The 16,445-nt window shown below is 46.7% G+C and overlaps 1 protein-coding gene across 1 annotated transcript in view; it reads right to left on the reverse strand.

The window, feature by feature from the left end:
- Positions 1–10,385, reverse strand: part of LOC149353264 (nose resistant to fluoxetine protein 6-like) — an 84,720-nt gene extending 74,335 nt beyond the window's left edge. The window contains exon 1 of the mRNA XM_089577305.1: positions 9,992–10,385. Coding sequence (XP_089433431.1) covers positions 9,992–10,385 — 394 coding nt within the window. The remainder of the gene's footprint in view (positions 1–9,991) is intronic.
- Positions 10,386–16,445: the final 6,060 nt, after the last annotated feature.

The following is a 16,445-nucleotide window of genomic DNA, read 5'->3' on the forward strand; positions in this document are numbered from 1 at the left end:
GAACAGGGCCTATAGCGTTTACTCCCTTAAGCTTCGTTCTTGAGAAATGTGCGAGGCCTCAGGTGCTTCTCAAGAGTGAAGCGCAGTGAGCATTGCGTAAGCACTCGCTCTCGGTCCTATGTCGACGGCAGGGAACAGTGAGAAAGGTATAGGAAGAGGGAACGAAAAGGCTCTCACCGCTGCGCTTACCTTCTGTTTTTTGCTTACACAAGTGCTGTAAAGTGTTCTTATTTTTTTCATCCTCGTTATTTTCAATAGGGTTCCCTACCATCCAGCCACGAAGAAACAATCAACTAGATGTCGTGAGCTTCTGAAGACGTATGGCCGATGATTGAGTGCCGTTATAACATTTATAATTGCTATTTTGCAAACAGTGAATTTGCACTTTTTTTTTCATTATGATCTCTCACATTTAACAAACCGTGGCCGAAGGGAACGCAAAATAAAATTGTATTCTTTAGAAAAAAAAACGACCATTGCATGCGCTTGAGTGCCTGCAGTACGCATGCAATGTGTTATGTCTGCGTTCCGTGTCGAGCTCGATAAAAAGTTGACATGCAGTCATTGCAGATATTTCATTGCCTATTCTTATAAAAACCACTTTTTTCCCACTTCAAGGAGGGGAAAAAAATGAAAATCGGGAAGCTAATTATGCAGGCATATTGCTCGTTTGGCTACCCCACACATGGGGAATGGGATAAAGTGAGCAAAAGAGAAGCGAAAGAAAAAATTATTTAGCCCGTCGTGTCCATGTCCGGCCAATGATAAAATCGCCGGCAGCGTGTCCATATGCGGCGGCTAAAATATGTAGCCTTGAAATGTTGCAGTAACGCTTTGATGGCGCTCTGTTGAGGCGTTCTGTTAAGCTTTGATGGCGTTCTGTTAAGCTGAAGAGCTTAAGCAAGAGCGTCTCTATTTTGGGGCAGTTTTTTAGCCAGCAGTGCTATTTTCAGCTATTTGCTGTAGCTGCCAGAATATCTGCCAAAATATAATTTAGTTGAAGAAGTGATGTCAGTTACACTTGTCATACGTCAATGGAGGTCAGAGGCATACAGGCGGCTGTATGATACGGTAAAAGCGAGACCCGCCGCCACGCATGCCTGGTAGTGGTAAACTGAAGTGCCGAACATTGCGCTGGTGGCGTGAGGCAGTGAGCTTGTTTTCAGGCACGCCATTATTAGATGGCTGGCGCGTCGCGCTTCCCAGTGCATTCGGGCGTTTATTTTAGGCCTCTTAGCCATGCTGTGATCCCGCACGGCTTGGAAATGATTTTTCCCTGAGTGAGCGATTTCTTAGGACTGCAGTCATTTGACTTCATTCCTGCAAATGTGATGCCCCGTGCAAAGCCCGCAGAGAATATATTTTTTTAATAGCTCGAATTACACCAGTGGCTAAGGTTTCGGCCCGTCGCTTTGTAATAACCAATGTCGGCGTCACAATCAGATAAAACGGACAACTTGCCTTTGGTGAAGTCACTTAATTCAGCAAGCTGAATGACTGCATTGTGGAGCCAGGGTGCTATAAATCAGCCATTCATGCTAAAAGTTCCTTCTTCACTTGAACCTAGTGTCCTTCGTGGCCTCATTTGAAGCGTTCAAGTGGCACAGCGGGGCCATGTACTGCCATGTGCTATGTACTGAGCACTCTGCGCAGCACAGGCGCCAGAGTAGAGCTGCCTCATAGCAGACTTAATGTGAGCCGTATAATGAGGCTGCGTGTTCATGTGCCACCACAGTTATGCTAGGCGTTATTTCCCTGAGACGGGACGGGAGAATTCTGAACGGAGTCGCTACTATTTTGCTTGAACTAGAGCAATAAAAACAAATAAGTTCGATATAAGCCATAGTCTGATAGAACTGACCTTGTAAATTTCAATAGATGAAAACCTGTTCCAAGAAAAAAATTTAATTTTCAAAGCGACGGCGCTCCACAAGCTAGCGAGAGGCTGGTGCACCATTTCTACTTGTTTACTGCCGTCGCTACGACACACATCTCGGTACATCGACCGAATAAAAGGCCCTGCTCTGCACCTTTACTCGCCGTCCAGAAACACCTCAGGCGGAATATAGGGGGGTGGACATTTGTTTTTTTTTTTAATTCGGCGGACTTTTTCGATTTTTATTTCAGAACGAAACTTAGTTTTTTTTTTTTTCGGCGAATATTACTTTCGATGAATTGAATACTGACCTTTTTCGGTGATGTAATGTAGCAATCTTCTGCGGTTAACAGTGACTTAAAGTCTGGCTTGGTGTTTTTGTCATCATGAACAATTTATTTACCAGTAATTAACATGCAGATGGCAGCACTTGGAGCTGTGCTTGTAGAAGAAATTTCTATTCTCATTAAAAGAGTAGCTCATGTTAAATGAGATAGCCGGCCGGCAGACAAAAACGCAACTCGGTGTTTACTTCTAAGAGCTAGGTCGACATGATATCGTTGAGTTGCCACGCTGGGTTAATTGAGCGCGAGGTCGGGGCACCACGTTGTCTGCGTGTTGATGACAGCGATTAAAATTCCCGCCAGTATTCGCGCTAGTCAGAACATACTTTTTCGTGACGACTATACACGGTTTCGTGTCGGTGTCCTGCATGCAGTTGATTAGCCTGTTTAACCGACTAACTGACCTGGCCAGGCGATAATAGTGAACAAACAGTGCTTAGCTAACAGGCGGCAAGGACAGATTTTTATTTTAAAAACTGCGAGAGATACATCGGTGTGGTCCGTGCAAGTTGATTGTACAGCAAGGCGGACATTATTACCGCATGTCGATCAATAATCAGACGATTAATTAACTAACATTAACTAATAAACTTTTTCTTTTTCATTTTAGGGGTAAACGTTATATTGCGAAATTGAAGGCCGCCAGAATCGAAGGGGAGCACACTTTTTAAATTTTCTTAAGCGGCAATGAGATTCGAAATACCGAACGTAAAATAAATACACATTTGAAAGCTTGTTAGGCTGGCTTTCTCGCATCGCGTATTTTTAAAATGAGGTCGCTGCCCGTAGTATTGTCGCCGAAATGACGCTAACTGCTCCTACGTCCTTCATAAAATGCACAAAAGTCATCTGTATGCATCAAATACAGACGCCGTTTTTGTATTTGACGATCCAGAAGACGTTAACTTGATTTCGGCGACAATGCTACGCGCAGCAACGCCATTTTATTCATACGCAATGCTAGAAAGCCAACCCAACGAGCTCTTAAATGCGTATTTTTTACGTTCGATATTTCGAGTCCTATTTCCGCTTAAGAAAATGTAAATAGTTGGCTCACTTTTAAAACCTTTAAACTTTACCCCTAAAATGAAAAATAAATATTTCATTCGTTACTTTTAGTTAATTAAGCGTCTAATTATTGATCGACATGAGGTACATAACCTCCGCCTTGCGGTGCAATCCACATGCACAGACCGTAGTGACGTATCTGTGACAATTTTTAAAATAAAGTTTGTGAACGTTCGCGAAAACACTACGATTAACTGACCTCGTAATCGTTACAATACCTGCTGTAAGTGCAAGCAATGCAACAGAAAGCAGCGTCTTTGTCAAAGACTGACTTTCAGATCATAAATTGGTTTTGCTTTGTGTAAAAAGAAGCCCTGCCTACGAAGAATTACAAGCGACCAACTATCTGTATAAGATATTATTGTAATGCAGACGGTGTTAACATTTTGAGCGATCTAGAGATCTTATTGTACTCGTTACATGGAGCGACTGACGTCAACAATTTGTGAAATAAGTTTTAAATTACGGTCAACTGCTGTTTGGAAAAGTTCGTGCCAAAGCCAACCAAGACAGTAAGAAAGCGCAATCCTTGGATTAACCAAAAAATAATTCGGCTTAAAAGAAAAGACGCAGAAGTAGGAATAAAGAAAGGAACAAAACCGAGATTTCTCGGCTTTCTCGAAATCTTTAAGGTGCACTGAAGAGGAATCTGAACTCGTCTTTTTACCGCGGGAACTCGATCTACATGTTCCGAGAATTCTTAGAAAGTTTGAATTATTGTCCTGTGTGGCCGATTTCCCTAATATAAATCAGATTAAACGTCCCGGCTCCCACCTTTTTTTTGAACTCACCGCAGACTGTAGGAGGAGTCAAATAACGCGTGGAGTTCCTTTCAGGCAGTCGCGTGGCGACTCTGCTTTCGCTTATATATTGTTTTTTAGGTTTCCGTGGATAAACAGATGTGGTAAAAGGCTACATAGCCGCAAATTAGGCCCACGGAAATCAAAATACGCGTGGACTCTTTGCTTTGGCTGATCGCTACGTATGACACCGCCGATGGCAGAGCGGCAAGCCGCCAGGGACTGGCTGAAAGTTTGGTTGACTTTTCTTACCGTCTGCGGTGAATTAAAAAAAAAAGGCGAGAGCCGGGACGTTTAATCCGATTTAAATTATGAAAATCGGCCGCACAGGACAATAATTTGAAGTTTCTAAGAATGGTCCGAGCGTGTAGATCGAGTTCCCGCCGTAAAAAGACGATTTCAGATTTCTCTTTAGTGCATCTTTAAGCACATGCATCTGGCTGCAAAAGAACACTTTTACACACAGACATTATCTAAATTTATGAGAGATTCATCACACTGTTTTTGGCGTCAAACTGTCCCGCCGCACGCAAAAAATACAATATGTCGTATTGAAGACAATAAAGTTAGCGACGATTGGGAAATGAATTGCTGAAAAATATGCGGAATATTTTAATTTTGTGTTCGCTCCACCATCCGCAAACCTTGATGAGAAGCGCACCGAAGGGATGTTGTTTACGCCTCAGGTCGTTTTCGCTGAGGAGGGAATATTTGCTTTACTGCTTAACATAAATACAAAAAAATCGGCCGGTCCTGATGGTAGCTCAAATTAATTTTTAAAACGATATGCGGAATGGGCATCTAAGCATGTCTATATCATCTTTAAGGCGTCCCTAGAGCAGCACAAATTGCTGTCTGATTGGCTTACAGCAGGAGTTATTCCTATCTATAAATCCCGTGACAGACACAGCATCGAAAATTGTAGGCCTATTTCAATTACTTTCACATGCTGCAAGATTACGGAACAAGTAATATAAAAAACCTAATTTAATTACTTTGAAAATGCTAATATATTTATTCTTAACCAACATGGTTTCAGACAAATTTGCCAATAGTTACACAACCTGCCGAAACCGTACATGATTTCTTTGCGTACTTAATGCGAAATGTCAGTTAGATGCTGTTTGCACCGATTTCTCAAAAGTTCTCGACCGCGTTCTACACCTAGACCTTCTTGATAAACTACTTAGTCTTGGCGTTAACATTATCATTATAAAATGGATGAAATCATATTTAGTGAGAACCCACTTCATAGAAGTAAATGGCGCGAAATTCAGAATTTTTCCTCTAACGTCAGGAGCCCTTCAGGGATCTATGCTACGACCCGTGCTTTTTCTGACTTATATAAATGGCACTGTGTTGGTCAAATGTTTAGGAGAATCCCCCAAGGTGGAGTAAATTTGTAATAAGGGAGTAATTACTCATTGACATCCACCCGAGAGCAGCCATACGGCTACAAAGGAAAGAATAAAACCATATACTCCTTCGATTACGATATAGATGGTACGATCGTAAACTGTGTAAATCACTTTACGTACATGGGAATTACCATATTGAATGACCACAACTGGAAAACACATATAAACGATAAATGCTCCTCAGCTGAAAAAAAAAAAACTCTGGTACTTGAGGCGAAAGTTAAAACATGCTCCTGAAAAAACTAAGTTAGCTGCATATTTAACGCTTGTCCATCTCACATTAGAGAACACGAGCGTCGTGTGGGATCTGTTAAAAAAAATCTGATAGGTAGAATTGAAAAAAAAAATCTACAGAACAGCAGCAAGGTTTATCTTGTCAAAATATTGTTCAACCGACTCCGTAACCAAAATTATCAAGAAACTCAACTTCCACTTTCCCAACGCAGAAGGATAGCTAGATTAGAATTTCTCGACCTGATTTGCCGTAACTAGTTTAGCTTAAACACACAACAGAACACAAAACCGCGTTTGTCTCGAGCAGTCAAAAGCAACCACCAAGACCAAATTCTACCCATATGAGCACAAAAAGATGTATAAGCGCTCGTTTCTCCCCAGAACAATAGAGTGGAACTCGCTGCCATATGAAATGGTAACATTATAGACACAGTAAAGAATTTTGAAACGAGGGTAACTAAACTTTATACTTCAGCTAGAAATACGTAGCGGCTACTTTAAAGATGAGAATTTGTCTAATGAAAAACGTATGTTGCTGGATGTATTACATCTGTTTCATCTAGCGGATGTGCCAAAATTGATGACACCTTCATGCATTTTGTCTGCTGCTTCTTGCTTTGTATTGTGCCTTTCCTTGTATCATTTCCTTGTTTGGTCTGTTCTTGACTTCGGTAGCACTGCTATGCTGTATATATTGTCTTGTAACCATCCTGTAACGGCCTCCGGATGACTGTATTGATATAGATTTTTTAATCACCCTGTATACAACCAGGCGCCGACAGTACTTCATATGTTTTACAGTCGGCATAGCATGAGGTGAATCGGGGGTTGCCCTGTAGCTTCCAACACGCTGGATAGACAAACCCCAGCTTTATCAAAAGAGGTCCTCAGAGCCCTATAATTTGACCTTAAATTTTACTCACGCGTTTAAAGATAGCACGTCACAAGGAGCAGGCACCAAAATGGTCATGGTCATTGGTGGAAGTGGGATTAGCAGATCTTTTCATTCAAATCTGGAGCATTCAAAAATAAATGATTAAGTAGTAAAAAAATTTAAATTGCTTTTGAGTAAAATAAAGTCCGCAGTAACTGCCTCTAATTCAAGTGAGGCAGTTACAGCGCTCTTTCCTTTCTACGAATCCAACTTTGATTTTGCAGCATTTAAACATTTATTGTGTGAATTTTGTTCGCTTTTTTTCAGTTTTACAATTGTAATCAATTAGCCGTTCAACTAACTACATAATGTACTGCATACTTGATGCGAATACAGTTGAATTCTATTCCGTTCAACCTACCACCCTCCTGTCCTCACCTCTTGATCAATCGACAGAGTGAGTGAGTGAGGAAAAATTTTTATGCCGTTTCGTTGCCTGACTCAAGAAGTCATTCGTGCAGTAGAACTCTCATCTCACCTGCCTTTTATCATAACTCGGAGTGAATTTCACCAAAGCTTCCTACCCTCCATACCCATATTGAGCTAAATTAGCTGAAAGGCCAGTGTCGTCATGAGAGAGAGAGAGAGAGAGAAAGGAATTTTAATGAGGGAAAGGTGGAGAGGTCGGCCGGTGGTAACATGGCCCTGGCCTGCTACTCCACACAGGGGAAAGGGAAGAGGAGGAAAACGAAAGTGCGAATGAAGGCTGATGATGGCATAATACAATGAGTTTCACGGGTGATGTCTACACACACACACACACACACACACACACACACACACACACACACACACACACACACACACACACACACACACACACACACACACACACACACACACACACACACACACACACACACACACACACACACACACACACACACACACACACACACACACACACACACACACACACACACACACACACACACACACACACACACACACACACACACACACACACACACACACACACACACACACACACACACACACACACACACACACACACACACACACACACACACACACACACACACACACACACACACACACACACACACACACACACACACACACACACACACACACACACACACACACACACACACACACACACACACACACACACACACACACACACACACACACACACACACACACACACACACACGCACGCACGCACGCACGCACGCACGCACGCACGCACGCACGCACGCACGCACGCACGCACGCACGCACGCACGCACGCACGCACGCACACACACACACACACACACACACACACACACACACACACACACACACACACACACACACACACACACACGCACACACGCACACACGCACACACGCACACACGCACACACGCACACACGCACACACGCACACACACGCACACACACGCACACACACACACACACACACACGCACGCACGCACGCACGCACACACACCACACTGGCTGGCACACGCATCGCGGTTTGTAGACGCACATAAAACTCATAAAACTGGTGTCTGCAACACAAACATCGACACATGTCATTAACCATGTAGGTTGTGCACAGGCAGTCACAGACGAGTATCCAGGCCTGTTTCACACAAAAAGTTGAGCAGGGCGATCAGTATTGGCCATACCACCGTCAAAATCAAACGAAGTTCTCCTTGTCGTTTATGCTTACAAAAAAGGAAACAACTGCAGCTGGTTTACATTTGCAAACACCGTCGACAATATTCGATCATTCTGCCAATAAAGCAATAATCACGAATTCTGTGTTCATTTTTACAGCATCACGACCACCTATTGGTAGTAATGGCTCATCGTAAAATCACAATAGAGATCCCTCTCAGGTGGAGAAAATGGAGCGTAGGAAAGGAGCTCAACAAAAAGACAAATCTGGCTCATTCGTATTTTCCCCTCTGCAAGTACAGGATGTGCTGAATGGAGCCAGCGTGTAGGTTAAAGAAAGCTTTCTCGCTACACGGCAATCGAGAGCAGCCGGCTCGCCGCTGCTCGTGCGTAAGAAAAGAAATAAATAAAGCAAGAAAGAAGAGGGAAAACGACGCGCGCAGCAGCCCTGCGATGGACCGGCACCGTGAGCGCGCCGTCGTTCGCAGGCTTGTTCAACGAGTCAGCACGTCCTGGAGCCTAAACGGATTGACACGTACATTTCTAGCCCTTGGCTCTGGCGCATTCTTTTTTGTCCCGTTAAAGCGTCAGCTCCGTGATTCTTTTCCGCGTGCTTAACATGAACTTTGTTGTTTTGGCTTTGATTCTTTTGAAATCTAGATATATCATGAGCCTCAAGCAATAGCGTCATCGTCATTAAAGCAATGCCGTCGCTTCTGTACTTCACCATTAGGAAATATTTTAAAGCAGTGATGTGGTTGGATGTTTCTTGAACAAGACGCATTGCTGCATGAGATCTGAAGTAGCCGAGAAACGCAGGAGAATATTAGACAGGGTACACACACTGATTTCGGCTCATGTGGAAAGAGTGTATAGGGCGTCGTTTTGCGCGATTTAATCTATCCGTGCTTCTTCCTCTTAGGCCGGCGCCGAGACTGTTATCTGTGCCCAATCCCAAGAAAGTAAGTACAACAAAAACGCCCCGAGGAGCGGAGGCATGCCTGTTCCAAAACACTCAGCAAGGGCGTTGGAGCCTCCGAACATCCTAATCTGACGCTGGAACATAACAATGAAAGTTTTCTGTTTCTTACATTCGAGCCGGCCATTCATATAATTGCGTCCGTGGTCCACCAAATAATGTCTGTCGTGCACGCACGCTGGGCTTTTTCTGTCGTCCTCTTTAAAATAGCAAATCCTTTGTTGTCCCGAAATTCCTAAACGAGCGCAATTTGCCGACTTCGTCTTTGTCGAGTACTGCACGCACCAGACATACAATACGCAAACTCTTGGATTTGTTCTCCTTGTTTGAATTGCACCATAAAATCCCCCGACAGGATGACATAAAGGCGTGGTAAGGGCGTAATGCGTGGTGAGAATCGCGTAAGGACGAACTGATTTTTCGTCCTTATGCGATTACTAAGTTCAACTAAGCTGTGTGTCATTGCGTCAGTACTCTCGTCGTATAGAGACAGGCATTACCACAGTCATCCTGCACCAAGCAATTTATCCCAAGCTCAAAAAAAAAATCACAGCAGAAAAAGTGCTCTTCCACATAGCGCTGTGCATCGCTGTGCTGTGCATTGCCACAGTGTCGCCAGTAATACAAAATCTGGTTAAACGCACAATGACAGGATACGAACAGCCGGAAACAAACAAACGAGCAGAGCCAAGAGCGGCGAACTTACGCCTGACGGCCCAGCCCTTGAGCTTCCTGAGACCGAGGAAGACCTTGAAGTAGCTTGCCATGCACTCAGGCCCTACTTCGACTTCGGAGCTGGCCCTCACCATGAGGGGGAAAATCTTGTGCAGCACGGTGCTGAAGCCAGTCGTCATGTTGTGCATAAATCCTTCCCAGGTCATCCTGGGTGGCGGCGCGGCGCTGTCGGCGTCTTCTCTCGAAGGACTGAGGTCGTCCATGAAAGCCGAGGCTTTCTCATCGTCTCCCAGCGCTGGTGCCACATTGCCCTCGGCTAGCGCGACATCGGCGCAGCACCAGCAGCAGCAGTAGGCGATAGCGAAGACGATGCAGGCGACGCCGGCAGCGCGACTTCGGCGCGGCTGCGTCCGTCGTCCGATCATGCCCGCTGGCCACGAGGAGGGATGCCTTCGCCAAGAACGAGGAGAGCGGCCCGAGAGGATGCGCGTCCCGTTCAACTTTCGCGGGGGGCCTCCACAGCAAGCGGCGACGACCGCGTCGCGGTGGGAGGGAAAGGCGGGAGAAAACCAGTGTACGGAGGTTTTTCCGCGCAGTAGTCCAGTGCGGCGGCGAAGAGCGGCATCTCAGAAGGCTCTCCCTTTCTGCCGAGGCGATGCCCGCCGCCGGTCCGCGGCCGACACGCAGCCAATGGCGGGATGCCTTCGGGAGCGCGAAATCAGGACACAGGGCGGCGCGGGCCATTATAGTCGGTCACCTGGACGCAGCGTCAACGGCATACGCGGCTCTCGCCGCGCCAAACGACAGCGCTCATCGTTTCTGGCAGAAACGGCACGCAACGCAAATAGGAAAAAGTAAATAAAAAAACTATCGCCTTCGGTTTCTTTATAGTTCCTTCACCCGGCAGACTTTCGCCCCCTTCTTCGACGCCCGGGTGGCACATGAGCCGGCAAGGCTGACAAGAATGGGCGGCTGCTTGTCATCGTCATCCGTCTTGTACAAACCTTTTCCAGGTCGCGGCGTGTATTGCTGCTCGCTTTCTTTTCTCTAGTACACACTTTCTATTTTTCTGACTCTTCCTTACTCTTCTTGTTCTTTTTCGAGTTGAATGACCTTGATTTGTTAAACTTCTCTTAGCCTCTTGTACGTGCTGAGGTAGCAATACACGGAATAAGACTTAGCACGCCGTACACGCAGCATTTCTTGTAGTACAAGATCACAAGCTCCAAGTTCTGGGAATTGATAGAAGACATCGAACAACTTTGTTCACGTTGTCAGAAACATGCTGCTTGTAGCCGCGGTCTACGAACTCACGAGAGCGTGTCTTGGCGGTGCTCTCGCTCCTTCACTAACTAACGTTCCTCACTGTGCTGCCTCCGCTCGCGAGGTGTGCAGCATTTGCTCTCACGCTCCCTTGATGGGCTACTGACAGCAACAAGCCCCATTGTGACCGCGGACGTCACTGGATGCGGCGGCAGTGGGACACCATCTGGGTTAGCGCTAATCGACCAAAGCCACTTACCTCTTGTAGGTGGTGTTGGGCAGTACCGCTAAAAAGCCACGGTTGCAAAGTGTCAATCTGCCGGTAGGACAGCGATGGGACGAGGGAGTGAGGTGGATGAGGGCGGGGAAAAGTGACCGCGCACATTGAGATTTCTACGAAAAGGGTCACTGACAGTAATCCCCTTATGTGTTCGCCACGCTGATGGGTGATGTCATAGATGTTACGGAGAAGCTTTAATGCAAATTGATCATGGCCGTGTTCGCATGTGAAGGGTTCCGAGGGATAACGGTGTTGTTTCCTCTATAAAGCTTCTGAAGACAATTGTGAAGAGATGTGTGCCCAGGAAAAGACGCAAATCACTAGCATGAGCCCTTCTAGCTGGAACAATCCAAAACGCACCTTGTAGCATGCAGGCGCGTGCGTGTGTGTGTTTGTGCGTGTGTGCATGTGTGTGAGAGAGAGAGAGGCGGAGGAGGAGGAGAAGAAGGATGCGTACAATGCCGAAAGAAGCGCGTATGGAGCAGGGACGAACGGCAGTGAAAACGAAGACTGAGGAAAAATGATTTAGGCGGGCTACTTCACAGATCGCATCTGCAGATTGTACCAGCCGTACCGGCTCGCATACTAGTAAGGACATAAACGAAATTAAGAGTGCAAGACCAGACGAGAAGTTCAGTTCAATCGACAGTCGTGCGGGCGTTTAAAGGAGTGCACAGTGTGCCTGTGCCACGGCCTTGGGATAAGCGGTTACTTGTCAGGAAGCTAAGGTAAGCATGCATATGATGCTTTCATCCTGAGCCTCGGTGCGAGACGGACGGCCCGAAGCATAAAAACTTGGACAGCACTGCAGTCTGCTGCATTGGAGTAATGCGCGTTTGACCGTCAGTAACTTTTTTGCAAGTCATCGTTGTCACGATACACTTATCACGTGACTCTTGGATGAGGTCAGCAACTTTATTTTTGCAAGTCATCATTTTCTAACATCAGTACACATCCCCAACACTTCCGTCGTACATACCACAACGCGTTCACTTAGGGCCCTTTTAGAACGCTTGAACCAAAGACCCTTCGTGACGTATGTATGTACTGCAGAAAGGGGCTATATGTCACGAAGGGTCTTTGGTTCGATCGTGTTAGAGGGGTCCAAAGTGAACGTGGTTTTGGTGTGTACGACGTGCAGTAAATACACTTTCGATGTTTGGGAAGGTGGGGGCGTGCAGGGGTTTTGTGGGCTCGTATTACTCAGAGTGCCTGGTGGTTTGTGGCATAAGCACACTCAGATTTTGTTTTTCGGCACTATTTTCATGCAATAAAGGAAACAGGAAGAACTTTCGTGGAATATGCGTTGCGTGCCCGCTTGGCACGCAGATGGTCTGGGTTCGAATCCCAATACCGGCGAATTTCTTCAAACGGGGTCACGTGAGAGGTACCACTCCTTATGCACATATCTTTTTGGACACCTTTCGCAGACAACTTCTGGTGACGGGTTTTCTTTCGTATGAAGCAGCTAATCCATTCACATTAAAAAATACACCGATAAAAAAAAGCGCCAAGATAACGTATATAAACGGCACCTCAATACTGGGCCTTGCGGCGAAGCGCATGTACACATCCCAAGGCATGGAAATGAAAGAGCAGAAGTGTATAGCCTAACCGTCAAGTTGAGGTCCCGAGACGAAGTGTCAAGAGGAGGAGCAGAGCGTACCAAGCATAGAGGGAAAGCACAGAATTAAGCTTTGCGAGGAACGAAGGCAGCTACCGCCGACGTAATCACTGATCTTTCGCATTGATGGTAACGAAAGCAGTTTCTACTTCTATGCTTTAAAACCAAGACATGCCCTCTGGCAGTTTTCTTCACTGATAGGGAAAATTTCGTGCATTTTCACAGAGCACAGACCTTTGGGCTAGTTGGTTCATAGCAGTCACGTACAAGCGCAAAAAAACACGGACAGAGAAAGAGACTTGGACAACACGAGAGTCCACCCACTTGGCGATCTTCGCAAGAAGCAAAATGCTGCGTAACAAAAACGGCCATAGCTATCACTTGTTCACGGAATCAGTTCTGTAGACGCGAGATAGGAACTGAGACACCCCACGCAAAACAATTCGGAAACAGAGTCTACTGAGCGCTCTCATTCCAACAACACGAGGCTGCCGAATTTGTCGACGTTACCGGCTCGTCGTTTTCGCGGCGGCCCTCAAGTGTACCCATCTGGAGCGCCCTCTTTGCCGCCGCCCGTGGCAGACATGCAGCTCGAAAGTGACGGGCAGGAACGCACGAGAACGGATCACGCGCCCCCCCACCGTGATCGTCGGGTGAGGTCACGGCGCAAGTCTGGCAGCGCTTGTCACAGACTCAATTCGTTCCTCTGCTTTATTTTTTCTCCCAGACATTTCTGTTTTCTGTTTTCGTTTCTTTGCCTGTTGAGTGTGCAGTGCGTGGCCTCTTTTTAGAGTCAAAGCCCGCACTCGCTCATGGAAGGAATGTACCAGCAATTCTCAAAGTGTCACACTGCAAGTAGGGTGCATCACGTTCGGCCTGGAATTACGCTTCTAGAAACCGGAAACCAACCGGAAACTTGGTGCAAAGGGCGCATAGCAAAACGTTATGCCCTCGCCAGCCTGCAGCATGCTTCTTGAATACGTGAGACCGAAGCAACGAAAATAAACTAGCGCCGTATTTTCAAAGCTGTAGGCCAGTGCCCTACGATAGCAACTGTCGATTGGGAAGCTGCCCTTTCACGCCTTCGCTTTCAAGAATTGCTAACAGAACTTGACTTATTCTGTATGTTAAGAAACATAAGACCAGCACTCGAAGTAGCGAATTCTACGGCACATTGTGCCGCCGATGGACCTCCGTTTGCATGCTTTTTCCGCATGAACGCAGAGGTAGCGGTAAGGGGGCGCGGCGGGTGAGGGCTGTAGTGAGCCCAGACCTTGAGCACAGCAGTCGCGCATGTAACCACTCAATGACCACTCGGAGCTTCGCCTTTTATTTTGACAGCCGCTCTCTTGCTGCGGCATGCCCAGCTTTCCGGGACATGTACTACTTGCGCCATCTGTCGACAGCGGCGGCGACACGGCACGTAACTGAATGGGAAGGGGTACGAAAAAATCGTAAAACGTGAACAAAAGCAGAGAAGGGTTGTTTTGTAGGCCAGTTGGTCATACATATTTCAAGAAATGCTTCGGCGCGGCAGACAAGGACAAAACGTAGAATAACACCACAGGCGCTCTGTGGTGTTATTCTACGTTTTGTCCTTGTCTGCCGCGCCGAAGCATTTCTTGAAATATGAACAAAAGCACCTACAAAAAATGACTCGGGGATTTGTATAGTATACACTTAGATGAGGAATGTGCCGAAGTTTCAGTTTTGTGCTGTTAATACACGAGCTTCCCAGGGCGTTTGAATATCATACGATGCTGCCTATCGGAGGGGGCCAAATTTTACCCATTTCTCAGATTTTAAAACTGTAGAGCAGCGTAACAGAGGTAGATATCGAAAATGACTCCTGGTTTTAAGTACCCTACCATATTGTCACGTTGTAGTGACGGCAGTCCAGCGGTCAGGAAGACACCAGAAATACTTGCAAACGAAGCTCTTTAATTGGGCTGACTTGCGCCCTCAAAATAAGAACTGACTCGGTGGCGGCGTAAGCAACAAGCGTGCTCGTCAATCGTCGAACTACGAATGGCCGCTGCTCGCGGCATCGCTCAATTTAAAGGCGGCAAGGAAACTTCCAGATAACAAGACAAGATTATCTACAGTAATCTAGAAAAACCTAGATGCAGCCTTTCATGGCTGCGATCAATCGAGATTAGTCTGGTCGCTTCTCGCGTCACGAACAAAAGTGATAGCTACCTTTTCCTGCAGCCTTGAGCGTGAACGAACAAACACTACAATGATACGTGGCATTACCCCCCTTCCAAAGAAGCATCGTCTCGATGCTTTAAAATGAAAATAAACACGGAGAATGAAAACCGAGTCCTTTAGCGTTCATAATATGGCTTCAGGCGTACGACATGTACGACTTCCGGGCGTGGGTGGCGTCGCTGAGATGCTGTCATGCCGTCGGGGATGACTTCATAGTCGAGGTCACCGATGCGGCGGAGAACCCTGTACGGGCCAAAGTAGCGTCGCAGCAACTTTTCGCTCAATCCACGGCGGCGAACTGGCGTCCATATCCAAACCCGATCACCTGGCTTGTAATGCGTGTCTCGTCGGCGCAGATTGTAGCGTCGGGCGTCGGTGTGCTGCTGGTCTTGAATGCGAAGCCGCGCAAGTCTTCGGGCTTCCTCGGCGCGATGAAGGTAGGCAGCGACGTCGAGGTTGTCTTCGTCGGAAACGTGCGGGAGCATTGCGTCGAGTGTTGTCGTGGGCTTCCTGCCGTATACCAGCTGGAATGGAGTAAACCTGGTTGTCTCCTGGGCGGCAGTATTATAGGCGAAGATCGCGTAGGGCAGAATAGAGTCCCACGTCTTGTGTTCGGCGTCGATGTACATGGAGAGCATGTCTGCGATGGTCTTGTTCAGACGCTCTGTCAGTCCGTTGGTTTGCGGATGATAGGCAGTTGTCCTCCGATGGCTTGTCTGGCTGTACTTTAAAATGGCTTGCGTCAGCTCCGCTGTAAATGCCGTCCCTCTGTCTGTGATGAGCACTTCCGGGGCGCCGTGTCGCAGGAGAATTTGTTCGACAAAAAATTTTGCGACTTCCGTTGCGGTACCATTAGGCAACGCTTTTGCTTCAGCGTATCGGGTCATGTAGTCGGTGGCCACGATGATCCATTTGTTACCTGATGATGAAGTCGGAAAGGGGCCGAGGAGGTCCATTCCTATTTGCTGAAAGGGCTTAGTTGGAGGTGGTATGGGGTTCAGGAGTCCGGCTGGTCTATTCGGAGGCGTTTTGCGTCGCTGACACTCACGGCACGTTTTCACATAATGGGAAACGTCGGTAGCTAGCCGCGGCCAATAGTACTTCTCC

Source organism: Amblyomma mixtum, chromosome 3 (assembly GCF_055824585.1).
Source record: "Amblyomma mixtum isolate Tamu chromosome 3, ASM5582458v1, whole genome shotgun sequence".
In the NCBI taxonomy this organism is placed as follows: Eukaryota; Metazoa; Arthropoda; class Arachnida; order Ixodida; family Ixodidae; genus Amblyomma; species Amblyomma mixtum.